Source organism: Amblyomma mixtum, chromosome 2 (genome assembly GCF_055824585.1).
Source record: "Amblyomma mixtum isolate Tamu chromosome 2, ASM5582458v1, whole genome shotgun sequence".
Lineage (NCBI taxonomy): Eukaryota > Metazoa > Arthropoda > Arachnida > Ixodida > Ixodidae > Amblyomma > Amblyomma mixtum.
Window position 1 is genome coordinate 221,637,450 of NC_143013.1, and position 17,661 is coordinate 221,655,110.

At 43.2% G+C, this 17,661-nt stretch overlaps 2 protein-coding genes and 1 long non-coding RNA gene across 4 annotated transcripts in view; 2 read left to right on the forward strand and 1 right to left on the reverse strand.

The window, feature by feature from the left end:
* Positions 1-17,661, reverse strand: part of LOC149362685 (uncharacterized) — a 170,075-nt gene that overhangs the window by 52,200 nt on the left and 100,214 nt on the right. The window lies entirely within an intron of this gene.
* On the forward strand, positions 211-5,027 carry LOC149362687 (uncharacterized). Its single transcript, XM_089573162.1, has 6 exons — positions 211-261; positions 954-1,016; positions 1,417-1,610; positions 1,921-2,080; positions 2,963-3,074; positions 4,915-5,027. Exons 1-6 carry the CDS (start codon positions 246-248, stop codon positions 4,991-4,993), a joined length of 624 nt encoding a protein of 207 aa, XP_089429288.1. The 5' UTR covers positions 211-245; the 3' UTR covers positions 4,994-5,027.
* LOC149362688 (uncharacterized) lies at positions 16,320-17,125 on the forward strand. Its single transcript, XM_089569790.1, has one exon. The coding sequence runs from the start codon at positions 16,320-16,322 to the stop codon at positions 17,019-17,021; it is 702 nt and encodes a 233-aa protein (XP_089425916.1). The 3' UTR covers positions 17,022-17,125.

A 17,661-nucleotide genomic window follows, 5' to 3' on the forward strand; every position in this document is an offset into this window, starting at 1 on the left:
ATATGCAATCATTTCTACCGGCAGAGGGGCGAAATTCTGAAACATCTCACACCTCGACAAGTGTTCTGCCACCAAGTACTCAAGGTATGCTTGCATTGCGGTGAAACTTGCCTCCCCCTAATGCAGAACCCTGCGCATGTCTTTGTATCTGCATATGTATGTATATATGTTATTATAAGCTACACGCATCATCCTTGCCCACAGAGAAAAGGCACTTCGGAGCAGCCCACACTTCCACAGGCGTTATGTCACCAAGTTCAGGTACGCACACCTGCCTTATTATATGTTAAGTGCAATTAGGTGCCATCAAGCTGCATAGGTTTCCATTGCCAGTCTGAGCATCGTATGACTGCTTTTCGGGTCTAACTGTATAGTAATGTGTGCAGCATAATGGACGCAGCATTTATGTAACTATATCCAACTATGTGTAGTTATTTTTGCTTGCAGTAAAACAGAGCTCTGAAGCATCACACACTTCCATGGGATTTTTGCCACCAAATCCTTGAGGTATACAAATGCTACCTTATGTTATGTTGGGCACAGTCAGTCGCCACCAGGAAGCAGTGTCTAGTTACTTCTTTGAGCATACTGTGACACCGATTGTTGGGCTTGAGCATAAATTATTCAGTATGAATGCACATATATCTGACTTCATGTTCAGTCATTTGAAGCTAGAAGTAACTGTTTCAATTGAAATTTTGAGTTGTAATCAATTTATGAGAGTCTATTTCTATTGTCTTGCAGTACTTTTTGCTATTAAGTGAACACTTACTTTGTTCGATCTATTTGGGGCAGTTGTGGTCCGAAAGACCTCTCAAATTTTGGTTCGTCGGGTACTTTAACTTCAGCATAGTAGCAAAAAACATTACATATTGATGAACGTTAAAAACACTGGTGTATAATATGGAAGAGGTTCATCATTCATTGTATTAACATTTTTGCTTTATATGCAGCCTGCCTTGGATGCTCACATGTGAAAGACCGGGCAGCATCAGAAGCAGGAAGCATCAGCTCTGGTAAATAAAAATTCTTGCAAATAGAAAACAAAATACTTGAGCACCATGCAGGAAATAATTGCACAATGGATCTGTCTCAGTAAATATAGAGAGTAGGAAAGTTTGTTTCATGTGCAATAAGAACTGTGTCAACAGTAAAGTAAATTTATTCAAGTATGAACTGCTTTACTCAGCCAGTTGAATCAGATTTCTGTCAAAATCAAGCTGTAGAGTTGTGCTGGCTCTTTGGGCTTGGTACTGCAGCACAATTTGCTTTTGTGGGCAGCACCATGTAATATCCAGTCCTTTCAATCTGTATACAGCATGCCACATACTTGCTCCATCAGAACAACAGGCATGACGTGTGCTTCTACTTTATGGCTTAATGCATTTACTTCTGTTTCTTGGTTACTCTTTTCAGATAATGCACTTCGGATTCTGCGAGAAGTTTGCTTTGTGAAGAAAGAGCTTAGAGCGATAAAAGGGCTGTTGGAAAAAGGACAGTGCGGTGATAGTGGAGGGTCTGGAGAATCTGTCATTTTACCATTGAAAACAGAGGAGGATATCCAAGAAATTGAAAAAAAGCTGAAATGTCAAGAGTTTCATGCACGACTGGTATGTTTCATTTTACAAGTGTGCTGGTGTGGTTCATTTGCTTTTGGTGAATAAACATAGTTGCCAGTTCATGTACCTGACAGGGTACTCAGAGAAGGATGCAAGGCATAAAGCAGAGTGCACAAGTTGCTCGTAGTGTGCATATATGGTTCATTGGGAGCACATAATTAGTGTGGCAGGAAATTAAAGAAGGATGTGGCCATGGATATGTAAAGTAAAAGCAAGTGCAATGTGGGCATTACATTAGCAATGCTGCTGGACAGATTTCCTGCCAAAAACATGTATTACATAACCCCTACTGGTTTTACAGGTTCGCCAGCTTGCTGGTATAGGTGGAACCACTGCCCAAGCTGCGACGACAAGGATATTATCAAAGTTGATTGATGACTCTTTGGGCCAACATTATAGCTTGTATGGCCAGAAAGGCAAGAAGGTGTTTGCTAACTTGGAACTATTCAATGTGATCCAGAGTGAGTATACTCGCATGTCACATATGACTACTCAAGGCAGTTCTGGCATTAGATTCTTGAGTGCTGAAATTTTTGCAAACCGCTAAACAGCGCTTGTAAGATATATGGTCATATCATAGCTGGATACAAACAACATACATAATTTTTCATTGATATAGTAGTTCGTGGTTAAAGCATCATATCGGCACAAGAATTTCTAGGTCTCTAACTTGTTTGTTACTGTCAAAAATTAAAACTGATCTCTTTACTTTTCAGTAATACACATGCTGCATACGTACCATTGCCCATAGTTCTGCTGTTTTAGTAGGATAGCTGCTGTTTTCACGTTGTATCCTACTCAGCTGAAGCCCTCTCTTACTTCGCCTGGCAAAAAAACCTTTACTCCCGGGCAACTTTTTGTGGCTATGCAACCAAGGCTGCGGAGCAGTGCTTTAGTTCTGGCATATCTGGCCTCAGTTTCGGTTTCAGTTTGACCTTTACTTGAAGTCATAGTTTTCGAGCCGCAAGCGACACAGCAAGGTCCTTCTTTAGCCAGCTTAGGGCCTACTTGAACGTAAATGTGTGGTTAATGAATAAAACACACTTTGTACATTGCCAAAACGTGTGCATTGCGTTGTGTAGCAAGACCAGCGGGTAGACGCAACAAAAACAGCCAACGTGCATTTCAGATTACTGACAGATGGTGTAGCATCTCGTTTTGCTCAGCATATTCTGCTGATTCAAAAATGCACTAAACTAACATTGCACTGTCTTGTGTTGTAGAACGATCATGATGTACCGTGATCATATAATACTCTAGAGCATGATCCTTGAAACTGTTGTGCTCGTGATTGTGTTTTAGTGTTTTTTATGCCGTCATTTTTTTTTTTTTGCCTCTTACAGAAGCAGTACGGCTTATGAATGGACTCTCGCTGGCATCACTGCAGGATATCCAAACAGGAGTTAAAGGGTGGCTCAAGAACTGCTCTGCACGGCTGAAGAATGCCAAGAAGAGGTACTTGGATTGTGCTGATGCGATTTATACACTTATCCACATGTACTGAGAATTTGAAAAAAAAAGTCACCTTTGTACTCATGTGGGCTTGTCTTTTTCCCCCTACTGTTTGAAAGTGGAGGCAGGCTATTTCACTAGTTTAATGGGTTGAGCTCCTTGCTTGTAATTAGCCCATCCCTGTCACTAGGTCTAAGCCCAGTTATAGGAATAGGCACTTGTGTTGGCTTCTCTATCTTCTGTCATCTTTTTTGCACTTGTTAACAATGAAGGTGTAAACTACCAGTAGCCTGGACATCAGAGGTGTGCCTTAGCAATTTGAATGCACTTGTGAAGAAATCATATGGATAAAAGACTGACGGCAAAAATGAAATATTGTGCAGCTTCGTAAAGTATTGCGGGGTTTTTTTTTTTGTTCACTGTTTGCAAAGTGAACAAATATGAAATTACCGTTGTGTTAAAAGTTCTTATATTCTTATATAGTGGGTGCTATCTACTGCAATACCGTACTAGATATTACATTGACTTGGCTATCCAATTAACAGTGACTATAGAGTCATGTAATCCCTTTTAACAATTGTTATTGCAACAGCTGTTTAATCAAGGATACTGCAGAAGTCCTAGGGGGCTATTTAAAAAAATGATTTTGGTGTTTAGTTTTTTCTTTTCCTGTCCTCACTTTTTTAGTCAGCATTTTGCTTTTGATTCTTGTAACATTTGCAGGGGTAGAGAGCAGGTCTGCTGTTTGAAGTAATGCATGTTACGTATGTTTTGTATATATGTGACTAAAAGATGTGAAATGTGTAGTGGAACACCACACAGGGATGGATTGGAAAAGAAGCTAACTGTGCAGTGATACATTTTTGCATGCTGAAATTTTGTGCTGTTGAAACACAGCTGCGATGCCTCATGGCCACTGTTTGGCTGCAGCTTACCTAAAAGAAAAAGCTTGTTAATGTTACATGAGGCTGAGTTAACTAAACAGGTGTGCAAATATTCAGTATTTTCTCATAACACATTAAATGTCCGTTTCGATTCACTCAACAAGTGAAAAGGTGCACATTTCAAATAATTTGCAGCTAACAGAATAAAGTGAGGCATTTGGATCATAGGCACCAAATTTGAATAGGGCGTGTTTTTTTTTCTGATGACTTATTTTAAAACAGAGCCTACTCTGACAATGCACAGCATGGCCAGCTTGTGCAAGGAGCAGTCAGTGCCATTAGGACTGCAAATTAATCCAATTTATGGACGATGGTTTAGAATCAACAAGGTTCAGCCAGGTTCAGTAAACATGTCCTATCACCTTGCCGGATATTGGAGGTCGTGGCGCACTGCTCTTGTCCTCATGTCAGCCAAAGTGTAGCACTTGTTTCCATCACCGTCAGAAAGAACAAGCAATTTCATTATGTGAATATGAATATCATCGGGCAAAATCTGACTGTGTTCAGTCGTTAGTTACAGCATTCCTGGATGAATGTTTGGTTTGTGTCAATATCCACAAACACAGGGAATAATCGCGTGGATGTTTGATTTGGTTCTCACTATTCAGTTTGATTTTTTCTGCTCTCTATATATACTTTGCCAGCAAAACTATATTATTCAGTTTAGTTTCAGAATACTATTCTCGCACCACTATAGTTGCTAACAAGGCATTCTTTGCAGACAATTCATTTTGCCTTGCATGATACAGCTTTTTTCAGTATGACAGTGTGACCGCGGACAACAAAGCAAAATTTTTATGTAGGTCCCATTTTTAATGTGGAAACAAAACATAAGGCACTTATTTCATAACTTCATAAAAGCATACTGAAGTATGTTACCTATAATTTTCTCATTGCAGGATGTCTAAGGGGACTCCTGATCACCTCACCTCCACCTGCCAGCCAGTCTCAGCATTTGTGGAAGCTGCGAACATTTAGTTATTCCAGGGAAACTAAGTTCATGGGCACACAAGTCCATGCCATGTTTTTTTAAGATTTTTATTTATTTGTTCATGACGCCAAGCGGCATACTTGTTTTCATGCTTATTTTTTAGTTCTGTTTACATTGTCGCTGTTGTGTTGCGCGAATTCTTTGTCATGTGTTCTTTTATTTACTGCACTTAGCATATCTTGCATTTCATACTTATTTTTCAGTTTTGTTTACATCGCTGCTGTTGTGTAGTTGTGCATAAGTCCTTGTCATGTTTTTTTTTTATTTTACTCACAGTGCCAACTGCCATACTTGTGTTTTACAGTATATCTTACATTTCTTGCTTACTTTTCAGTTCTCTTCAGGTCATTACATTGCTGTAGACAGTGTTTCTGAGCACATAAGTCTAGTCATTTTTTTTTTTTTCAGATAATTATTTACTTGCAGGGACAAGTATATCTTGAATTTCATGCTTTTCTCTTTAGATAATTCCTGGACGATTTTTTCAGGTGCATAAATCTAGTCATGTTTTTATATTTATTTATTTACTTGCCACGCCAAATTGTATCTTTCATTTTATGCTTATTTTTCAGTTCTGTTTGTCGTTGCTGTCGGCAAACCATGCTCCTAAGCTCATAAGTCCTTGTCATGTTCTTTCTTTTAAGGCTTTTATTTGCTTACTCACAACACCAAGTACTTGTGTTTTCCAGCAAATCTTACTTTTCATGCTTATTTTTCAGTTTTGTGTAGGGTGTTGCTGTGACAAGCCATATTTCTCAGTGCATAAGTCTGTCATGTTCGTTTTCTATGCATTTTTATTTTTCAGTGCGCCTCACATTATCATGTTTATATTTCATTCTGTTTTGCTTCTCTAGCTTTTTTTTTTCAGACTGCTGCTTTGTTATGGCCTTTACCTACTGTTTAATCAACTGCCACAGTAGATTGGTTTTTCTGAATCCTGTGTGTAATGCCCTCTTTGGCCCTTGAGCAGGGTGTAAATAAAAAGTATTTCATTTCGTATTTGATTACTATTAAAGTGAAAGCTTGCAAAACACTGAGTCGTTATTTTTTAAAGCTATTTGCATGCTAGAACTGCGTGCAACTGGCTGACTTTTCTGTAAATTGCCAAGTTTATAAATGTGGCGGGTGCAGGCTAGCCGTTAACTGTTCTTACATGCAAGAGGCTTTGATGTTAGCAATTAAGATTTGCTGCAGATCAACAGTGCTAATAAGCCTCTTACATATAAGAACAGTTAGTGGTTATAACTTCAGTCTGTCAAATCGTATTTTGAGTGCGTCTATGCAAGATATTTTTAGCCTTTTAAGGAGAAAATAAAGGCACATTAGCACAGAAATATACATCTCTAAGACGTGCCAAATTTCTTTCATAGACATGCAGTAGGTGTCCTTAAGATGTGTACACGATCGTCTTCCAAGACGTCTTGTAACCCAAAATGTATGGTGCGTTATCCCAGCTATGAGACTGCTACTGACCAGCTTGATAAGTCTTGAAACATCTTCCCAAGATGAACTCTAGATGTCTTGAGTGACTTGCAAACACTTCTCATAGATGTTCAATAGACTATTAAAATATCTGGCTAGCTGTCATATAGACATCTTCCATGTCTTACCTAGACAATTTGTAGATGTCTAAGAGATGTTGCTGTGTTCACTGGGGCTCTTTGTATTCGAACACAGAAAGCGCGAATCACGTTCCACATCGAGTGCAGCTAACCCGCCACTCGTAAGGCTGGATTTAGGTAACATATAATGGCCCTGAAAGCCGACGGTAGTTACGCGAGTGAAAAAATTTGCTTCATGTTGCGAACGCCTCTGTTACGCCTCGGCTAGCTGGCGGCAGCATGCGGATTGACAGGCGCAGCGCACGCTGCCTTCGCCGCCTTCGCCGAGCTTGCTCGCGCGCAATTTATCGCGCAGATCACCCGCGCGCTATCTTTTCGTGGCGGCGTATCTTGGAGGCAATCTTTCTTGAGTCACGCCGCAGCTTGCAGCTTGGTGTCGCTCCGCACGGTGGCGATGCAGGATAGTTTGCCAAAGTGGTTTTAACCGTTTAAAGCAGAAAAAAATCTTAGTGGAAGCTGCAAGTGCTTAATTTTACATGAAAGTATTAGATTCAATTTGTTTTTTCGTTCTTTGATTTGTTTATTTTTACGTTTAGAAATTTAGTACTTCATTTGGTCATTTGGCGTTGCAGAGGCTAGCGATAGCTACGCGCACGAAGCGGATGCTGCGCACGTTGTAGTACATTTCGCTGCGCACTTTTTTCCGCGCTGGTTGGCACTTCACGCCGCTGCAGTTTGCATTTTCCCCTTTTTCTGCGGTATCGTTTACTACCAATGTTGCACTGAGATGTAAGCCTCGTACGTTTTCCGCAAAAATAAGTAACCTTCTGTGGTGAAAGTGTCGGCTACTGAACCTTTGGTTCACAAAACAGTATCAGCCAGTGTTTTACTTACCAAAGTGCAGCATTGAATGTATTAAAACAGGGCATTTGCATGTATTTGAGCTTTTGTTAAGTGGATACAGCTAGGCTGCTATCGCATGCGAGTTGCTTTCTTTACCAAGGCGATGACAAGGTGAACGTGACAAAGCTTCAAACCAACCAGCTTTGTTTAAGCGTACTTTGATAAGGCGCGAATTTTTTCCTACACATTGATTAAAGTCTGTGCTCTATTGCATTCTGGCAGGGTTTTATTCTTGCCAAGGACTCTCATCTGGCCACCTGTGTGCTCCAATTCTCCTTGCTGTGATTGCCGTCAGTGAAACTCGCGTTAAAAGGCTTTGGTTATCTTAACTGCGTCAAGCTTTTATTTCATTGCGATTGAGAGCCCCGGCACAAAGATAGTTTACTCAGTGGTGCTGCTCTGTATGTGTGCAGGCTGTTTGACACTGCAGTGAAGTACTACGGCTCTTTGCAGGCATGGTGGCTTTTATTTTTTGGAAAACCATTGCACCGTGCACAGCTGGCCTTGTCCCTACTTCACTGTGTACATTTCGTATTGGGTACAGGCTGTTCAACAGTGGTTTTCAGAGGACCTCCTTGCCTGCTCAACTTCTCAAGTTTTGGTAAGCACACTCTGCAGCTGACACCTTTTCTTTAACTTCACGATTTCTTGTATAGGTCTAGGCTCTTTGCTAATGTTCATTCCACAAGCCCCATTATTTGTTTGTCCTTTAGAACTCCAACTGTTGACTGGAGGAGCAAGGACCTGGTCTAGTTTCACGCAAATTAATAGCAGCACCTTGTACTTGGTTGTTCAGACGAGTTGGCCTGGAGATTGTTTCAGTTCTGAGGTGGGAATCTGGACTAATGCTTCTTTTGCAGTGGTGTAAGTAATCTCTTGCAGTGGTGTAAGTAATCTCTTGCCCACTGTTTGAGCTTCATCGTACAGATTAGAAAGGGCTTCTTTGGCAATGCAGTGTTAGGAACCTTATACACACACTTTTATTTGTCTTATCTTTCAGATGTGCCCTGTGTGGCTGTCAAGTTAAGGTCCAAGATTTAACACATCTCTGGTGTATACTGAAGTGATGCAGGCATTACCAGGACAGCAGCATCTCTGCTATGTTTTCATGCGACGGTGCAAGATGTCAAACATCAACCACTTTTGATTCAGCCACATCTTGTAGGTAAGAGAAAGCCTGTTTGCAAGATGCAGCTTAGGAGGTTCTATGAGTACCGTGTGCATCACAGTAAGGCAGTGCACTTGCTATTGACTGCTTGGCTTTCAGTGTCCATGCACGCTGTTTGGATTTTGCTTCTGTTAAAGGCCTCCACAGTGATTGACTTCTTGAGTTTATGGTGAGCCGTAGCACTCTGCTGAAATGCCACTTGCAGTGATATCATATGCATCCATGTTTTTAATTAGCTTATTTTATTGCCTGTGCTGTCACTCCTTGCCCTTTCTTGGTCTTATTTGCTTCCGACTCCTCATTGGCCATTCTACATGCACCTGACTGACTGTGCTTTTGGTTACTCTAATATTTTTCACTTCTGCAGGATGCTGAAGAGAGCTGGATTTGACTTCCTCTTGTTACAGTCTAGTTGGCATCCTCCTTGCAAGAAAAGCGATTTTTGGAACACCTAGCGAGCTTTTCAGTGCCATCCACATCACAGCAACTTGCTCATCAACGCATCCGTTGTGAACAAGGCCCGGGGCCGAATGAATTTTTGATTTAACAATTGGTTGCTGCTCGACATTTTCCCGCCATCCAAGTGTTTACCGTTGTAACGTCAGCCAAACCAGTGAAGCTACCTCCTCCGTGGCTTCTAACATTAATTTCCTGATCCTTTTCTTTTTTTTTGTGGGTGTGTATGCACTGAATTCAATGAAGAGTAACGCAGTGACTGAAAAGTGTGCTAGCACATGCATTTATGGCTCATTACTACAGCCATACATCCCTTGTAATGTGGGTTCATTGTTCGGGTCATTGCAAATCAGTTTTCGAGTTCATTTTTGAGTGGTGTATACCAGAAAAATGAACTATAACATTTTTAAAGCTTTAGAGGGTTTAAAGGCAGCACTAAAATCAGTCTTGAAATGCGTACAATAATACGGGCACCCATTTCGGAAAAAAAGGAACGTCTAAAAAAATTCTAGAAAAGTTCTACCTCAGAAGTTTTCTAGCCGTATACAAGCGTAGCGTTAGCAGAGCTAATAGAGGGCTAGTAAACGTCTAAGTCTAAAAAACTGCTTAGGTAAAACTTCTTCTAGATGTCAAGCTTTTTTTTCCGATACTTTTTTTAGACGTCTATTAGCGCTTTTTGTGTTTCGTGGGTGCGCTGGGCGTCTGCAGAGGGCCGCCATCTCCAGCGACATCTTCCCTTTGTGGGACCCCGGAGGCGCTCCAGCAAAGAGACTGTTGGCGTCAGGAATCGTCGGGTCTCGGGGCCAAAGGCTCATTTTGGGTCAGGGCAAGGGCTTCTCCCATGTCTCTCCAATTCTGACCTTCAACTGGTCAAGCACACCCCGCAAAAGTGACAGCGGCACTGGCCGGAGGAGAAAGAACCGGTGGAAAACTGCGAGGGAAGTCGGGGAATGCCGCAGGCGCCGACGCTGAGAGGAGGGCGAAGAAGAGGCTCCAGCGTGGAAAGAATAGAGAGTTTTAGCTGAGCGGGTTTACTGTCCGCTCGGCTCCCAGTTCCTAGCGGAGCCACAGCGGAGCGTCGCGCAAGAGTAGAGTTTTAGCGCTGCGTCTTCCCCGTCCGCTCAAGCGAGGCGACTCGTTGCGCCTCCTAGTGGTGGTAATTAAAACTACCAAAATATTATTATAAGCAAGACTCTAATTTATGAGTGAATAAATTAATAATAGTTGATTACGTTTACTGTGCATTTGTGGTAACTGCGGTGGTTTGGTTCTAGCTGCGCTGTTTTCATATTACGAAAAATAGAGAAGTTTGCCATTGCGAGAGCCAAGTCAAGACCACGCAAGCCATTCTTCGGAGCGCGTTGTCGTGAGCGTTTGTGATCGTTGGGTGCGCGTGCGGGCATCGTGTTCGAGTTTTTCCCGAGTTTCGTTTGCAGGGTATCCGTCACCGCCTGTTCGCGATGCCGAAAAGTATACTACGAGACGCGCTCCTACTCTCGCAGTTGAAGTGGTCCGAAATAGAGGACTTTCCGTGCACGGGTTCATGAACATCGATACGATGGACAGTGGAGTCTTTCGGACTGCATTTCGATTCGAGAAAGGCGATATACGCAGGCTGCAGCGGGTATTGCTAATACCCGATGCGCTGACCACTCCGCAAAGGGTGACAGTGCCCGGGGATGAGGCCTGCATCACCTTACGTCGACTCCCGTATCCGAACCGCCTCCGCGGCCTCGAAGGCGTTTCTGGCGGCACAGTTCGACCCTATCGTCTGTGACAAACACCGTTCTTCAGCACCTGGAAGAGAAGTTCTTCCATCTCCTGGATGATGTCAACAATCATTCTTGGCTCAACATTGACACACTGGAGAGGTTTTCGCAGGTAAGGAGCAAAACGCAGCAAAATTGCGCAAATGAAAATTGCTTACATAATCGCCCTACTGTTTTCAGGCCGTTCACGCCAAAGGAGCCCCGCTGAAGAATTGTTGAGGGTTTATCGACGGTACGACGCGGCCAATTTGCCGGCCGTCGAAAGACCAGAAGATCTATTTCAGTGGGCACAAACGCGTCCATGCTCTGAAATACCAGGCAATCATGTGCCCGAATGGGATCATCTGCCAGTTAGACGGATCGTATCCAGGCAGCAAACATGACGCCGGTGAGTGTCAAAACGTCGCCGCTAAAAGCCCTAACGAGCGTACACTGTGTAACAAGCTGCTCCTAAGCCCGCAGCTTGGATACCAGCTTTTTCTGTGCTAATTTTGCGGCATGGTTTCTTTTTATACCCTTCCAGGTAACTTCGCGAAGAGCGATGTGTATACAAAGTTGGAGCGGCTAGTCAAAGGTCAAACCTATTGCATATATGGAGACCCGGCCTACCCACTGAGGCCCCTCCTGATGAAGCCTTATGGCGGTGCCCATATAACACCACAACAGATAGCTTTCAACAAAGCCTTGAGCACCGTGAGGCAGGCAGTTGAGTGGGGCTTCGGGAAGATTGTTGGAGTGTTCCCCTTTTGTGACTTCAAAAAGAACCAAAAGATCTACTGCCAAAATGTGCCAAGGATCTTCAAAGGAAGTGCCCTCCTCGCCAACTGCCACACATGTTTGTACAGTGCCCAGGTTTCACAGTACTTTGGCGTCGACCCCCCATCACTTGAAGTTTACCTAGCCCCTCGCTAACGCCACACTTCAGCATATAAATTGGGTGGCATTTGTCTGTTATACTTCTGTTTACAAGGTTGCCGCAGCACTGGGCCCCTTGAGCTATAGTCGGATACAACTCGGGAACGAAGCGGCTTTTCCTCGACAAAGGACCGCCTTCTAGCCAATAGTGTCGACCGATTCTCATGAACCTGCGAGCGTCACAACGCAAGGAGGGGACTATCCCCTTTCATCTCCAACTCCATGCATTGCCGTGCTAGCAGACTCATGAGAATCGGCCGAAGCCATTGCTTGAAGGGGGTCCTTTAAGAGGAAAAACTGCTTAGTTCTCGAGTCCTCTCCAACTATAGTTGTAAAAACAGTACAAAAGAGATCACATTGGTTTAACCAGTGCACTTATACATGTCTGGAAGCTAGAGGCCCGTGTAGTGTGCGGTGTCAGTGCACATTACAGAACACCAGGTGGTCGAAATTTCAGGAGCCCTTCACTACGGCGTCCATCATAGCTTGAGTTGCTTTGGGACGTTAAACCCCACAAACCACAACCACATCATTGTCACTTGCATGTAGTAAATGAACATTCGATCAAGATTTACTGCTAGTGATGGCCTGCACATATTACAGGTGCTCTTGTAGCTACACGAAAAATCGGCACGACCATCCACTCATTTTAGCTATTTATTATTCAAGCCCCTGAGGTGCTCTTTCCTTCCAAAAGTTGCTCGAGCCGGTCCAGGCGGGCGAGCAGACGACTATGCTCCTCTTCTCGGCGTTGCACATCAAGGCGGTGCCTCTCTTCTTCAAGAGCCAATTTCCTTGTTTGAAAACACAACAGCATGAGGTCACACCATAATTTAGTGCTGAAAAGTCTTCTGTGACTTGGGGATTTGCGGCCTTGGAATCGCTTCTAATGCACGGCAATATTTTCGCCTTTTAGCTGACGGAGGATCTGCTGCCCTGCGTCGACGGGAACCACCATTCTACCTGTCCCCTACGGCAGACCTATCACTTGCTACGATCGCCACGAGCCATCATCTGGACTGCGCACCTGGATAGCGCAACTACTTCCGTCCCCGCCCGCAACGCACCGCCCGGCTATAAGAAGACTGACCATCAACCACAAAGTGGGATTTGCGGCCTTGGAATCGCTTCTAATGCACGGCAATATTTTCGCCTTTTAGCTGACGGAGGATCTGCTGCCCTGCGTCGACGGGAACCACCATTATGCCTGTCCCATACGGCAGACCTCTTGCTACGATCGCCACGAGCCATCATCTGGACTGCGCACCTGGATAGCGCAACTACTTCCGTCACCGCCCGCAACGCACCGCCCGGCTATAAGAAGACTGACCATCAACCACAAAGCGGGATTTGCGGCCTTGGAATCTCTTCTAATGCACGGCAGTATTTTCGCCTTTTAGGTGAGTGTGAATCTGTAAAGAAAAGTGTATATTCGACTATCTTTGGCTGCAAATCCCAACTGAAGTGTATACCTGTGTACTGTTAGCTGTCAACTGATGGGAGTCGACATTTGTACCTACCGCGCTCGAATAGGCGTTTTTGTTGCACGCTGTAGAGTGACTGAAACGTGCTCTCCTGTCTGGCTTCGGCCTGGAAACGTTACTGTCCACCTATGCTTGGGCGGCCGTCTAACTCCGGTTCTTTTTTGTCTAGCCTACCTGTTGTTAACCGCAGGAGATGTTGAAACAAATCCGGGCCCTGATAAGGTAGCCCTAGTTCTAACTATTGTCCAAGAAATAGCATCGTCCAATGAAAAGTTTCACAATGACATTTTAGGAAAATTGAAAGATGTTCAGTCGAGTGCTACGGAAATCAAACGGCGCCTTTCTAAGTTAGAAGACAGCTCTGATACTGTCAGCAATGCTTGCATGGAAGTCAATAACCTTGGTGTGATGTTAAAAGAATCTCAGGGTCAACTCAAAACCATAGAATTAAAACAGATGGAACAATTCGAGTTGTTGACGACCTGAATAACAGAATGCGTCGAAATAACCTACTTTTCAAAGGCATACCTGAGAACCCATCAGAAACATGGAAAGATACAGAAAAATGTGTCACCCAATTTGTGTCCAAACACTTGGGAATTTCTGCAGGCGAAATAGAGCGTGCACACAGATTAGGGGAAGAAAAATCCGACTAAGTTCGTCCCATTATCGTTAAATTTCTAAATTTCAAGGATAAAAGCAACATACTGAAGAATGCATCCAAGCTGAAAGATGTTGAATCGCCACGTGTGTGGATTGAGGAGGACTTCTCGCCCAGAATGCAATTCATTAGGAAGAAGCTAAGAGACTTTGCCCGGGCTAAGCGGCAGCCTGAGGAAAAATACAAGCTTCTGTACGATAAGCTCCTCCTCAACAACACGATGTACTGCTTCGACAGCGTTACTAGCGAGGTAGTAGCTCTTCCTAAGCGCAATAAGCCTACCGAAAATGAGTGACTGAAAGGTGCACACCGGAGATCTTCTTTGTCAATTTTAATATCAAACTTTCGTAGCTTATTTCACAAGCGAGATCATCTTTGTTCTTATGTAGAATCATGCTCGGCAGACCTTGTGCTCGGCACGGAAACTTGGTTATCTGCTGACATTGCTGATTCTGAGCTATCTTTGTCAAGCCATTTCTCGATATTCCGGAAAGATCGAGTCTTGTCACGTGGTGGCGGGGTGCTAATCGCCGTGAAAAAGAACTTGCAAGCGCATGTCATTCCTACAGATTCTTGCCTCGAGATTTTGTGGGTAGCACTACGTCTATCACCTGCTGTAACTTGTGCCGTCGGGGTCTGCTATCGCCCGCCTGATTCACTGCAAGAATTTACCGAATATATATATGAATCCTTAAACATTGTAGAAAATAAATTTCCGCTGTCACCAATATTCCTAGCCGGCGCTTTCAACTATCCAAATATTGACTGGCGCAATGGGAGGCCCCTGGGCGGCACAAGGAAAGGTGAATGCCAGAATTTTCTAGACATCCTTTCCATGTTCAACTTGCATCAAATTGTTTCTTGTCCTACACGCGGTGGTTCGCTCTTAGATCTTGTATTGACCACAGAACCAGTGTATACGTCAGTGAATGTACTAGACGGTGTAAGTGACCATAACATGCTACACTGCGAATTTACAATAGCCTAGAAAAAAGCAGAAAGCAAGAAGAAACTGATATTTGACTACTCAAGAGCAAACACTGACGCGCTGATCGGTGACCTGGCATCCTTTTCGATCGAGTTCATGCGTACATTTAGTCTTCACAATGCAAATAAGAACTGGACACTTTTTCGCGACAAACTGATTTCGCTAAAGGAAACATATATACCAAAAATCGCTATTACCGAGTCGACACAAGGCCTCTGGTTCACAAATCAAGTAAAGCGCAGTATAGGCAAAAAGAAACGACTATACTCAAAGGCGAAACGGTCGGGCTCAGTAAGCGATTGGGAGCATTACCGCGAGCATGAGAAGTCATGCCAATCCGAAATTGCAGCTGCCAAGGACAAGTTTTACAATACGGACATTTCAAACATGCTTCAAACCAACACAAGAAAATTTTGAAAAATTATTAATCCCAACTACTCAACACAAGCATCAATATCTTTAGCAGACGACGGGGAACTTATTTCTTCGGCCGAGGTCGCAGCGCATTTTAATGACTTCTTTTGCTCTGTATTTACTGATGAGACTCCGATACCAACTGATCTTCATTTTCCGACCCTGGATCCCTGCATGCCTGACATAACTGTCACTCCTGAAGGTATATCATCCGCCATTGATCACCTTCCGACAAACGCGGCACCTGGACCCGACGGCATATGCCCCAAGTTACTTGAAATAGCTAAACCTGTAATTTGTTCTGTTCTTGCATCTATCTTCCAACAATCTCTCGATACAGGATGTGTCCCAAGCGATTGGAACGTTGCTCGCGTCATCCCTATTTTCAAGTCTGGTGACCCATTAAATCCCACAAAGTATAGGCCTATATCATTAACTAACACATGTTGCAAATTACTGGAACACATTATTTCATCAGCTATTATGAATTACCTCGACCGACAAGACTTTTTCTTCGTTAACCAGCATGGATTTTTGCGCGGTAAATCTTGCGAAACGCAGCTATTTGAATTAATTACCGATGTTCATCATGCCGTTCACTCTTTGTGCCAAATAGATGCGATATTTATCGACTTCAGAAAGGCCTTTGATAAGGTTCCACATCAGCGCCTCATTAGAAAACTTGCATGCTTAAATATAAACACGAAGGTTGTCAAATGGATATCTAATTTTCTATCAAACCGCACCCAGTCCGTTTTCGTTAATGACCATTCATCTCCACTTGCCTCCGTGAAATCTGGAGTGCCACAGGGTTCTGTGCTCGGACCAATATTGTTTTTAGTCTACATAAATGACATCAGTAATAACCTGTGCTCTACAGTCCGTTTATTTGCAGATGATTGCGTGGTATATAGACAAATCAATAACCCTATGGATGCTTATTGTTTACAAGGGGACCTCATAAATCTCGGTAATTGGTGCAGAGACTGGCAAATGGAGATTAATGTGTCAAAAACGAAAGCCATCACATTCACGACGATCAAGCCGGAGTCCTATACTTATAGTATAAACGATGCCCAGCTGGAATCAGTGTCCAACATAAAGTATTTAGGCGTTCATTTATCATCCAACCTGTCATGGAACCTTCATATAGATATGATGCTCAGCAAGGCATCCAAAGCACTTGGCTTCATTAAGCGCAACTTGCATCTGGCCAACTCGTCTACAAAACTTACGGCATACACTGCATTAATCCGCTCAAAACTCGAATACGCGTCGCTTATATGGAATCCACATCAGACCTATCTAATAAATAAAGTTGAATCTCTTCAAAACAAAGCTGCCCGGTTCATCGTAAAAAACTACTCACGCACAGCAAGCGTATCTGAAATGAAAAAGTCTCTTAACTTATCTCTGCTCGAGAAACGCAGGTTGCTTCAGCTCATGTCCTTCTTTCACAAACTTTACCATAGTCATTCACCATTTTCTGCGCTACACATAGTACCAGCTAACCAAGTATTTCCGCGACTGGATCACCAACACAAAGTACAGCCCATTTTCGCCCGCACAAATCTGTTTTTTCAGTCACCGCTTCTTGTTGCCATTCGCAACTGGAATCAGCTCCCGGAAAACGTGGCGTCCATCACTGACCACGTCACATTTGCCGACAATCTGAAGTGCTTCCTGGGGCTGTGAATGTTGTATGAGCCGCATATATCTACCTGTTTGCTTCATGTTCGAATTTTGTGTGCACTCGCCTGTTTGTGTATTTTCTCCGTATTCTAAACTTTTATTGTACCCCCCCCCCCATGTAATGCCCACACGGGCCTTTAGGGTAACTGAATAATGTACTCGCCTTCTCCAACTAAAGGATGCATGTATAACAGGGAACTGTAAACACACCAAAAACAAAAAACCTGCATACATGCATGTGTACACCACTCCATGGGCTGTATACTTTTGACAGGGCATGTAGACTCTTTTTCAAAGTGCTGTGTGGATGCTTGTGCATAGGGTTTGGACATAAATTTTTATGTTACAAAGATTCTTACTTTTTTTCAGTGTTTATTTCACAGGACAACTTCCTTTTTTTTCAACGAATATTATAAATCCGACTAATGACTTTTTTCGGTGATTTAATGTGCCAATCTTGTCCACTCTAAACTCACTTGTAATCTATCTCTGCGTTCTCTAAACACCGTTCTCTTAACACCAAAGTTTCAATGTTTTAAGGTGTAAGACATAGGTTTGACCTGTGCCACACTCGATATAGGTGCATCTTCACCGTTCTCTTAACACCAAAGTTTCAATGTTTTAAGGTGTAAGACATAGGTTT

Bases quoted from the DNA above. Each gene is read 5' to 3' on its own strand.
- LOC149362687 (XM_089573162.1), top strand. The intron at 1,017-1,416 runs GTAAATAAAAAT...TACTCTTTTCAG, and splicing joins AGCAGGAAGCATCAGCTCTG to ATAATGCACTTCGGATTCTG. The intron at 2,081-2,962 runs GTGAGTATACTC...TGCCTCTTACAG, and splicing joins ACTATTCAATGTGATCCAGA to AAGCAGTACGGCTTATGAAT.
- LOC149362688 (XM_089569790.1), top strand. From the start codon at position 16,320: ATGGAGATTAATGTGTCAAAAACGAAAGCCATCACATTCACGACGATC.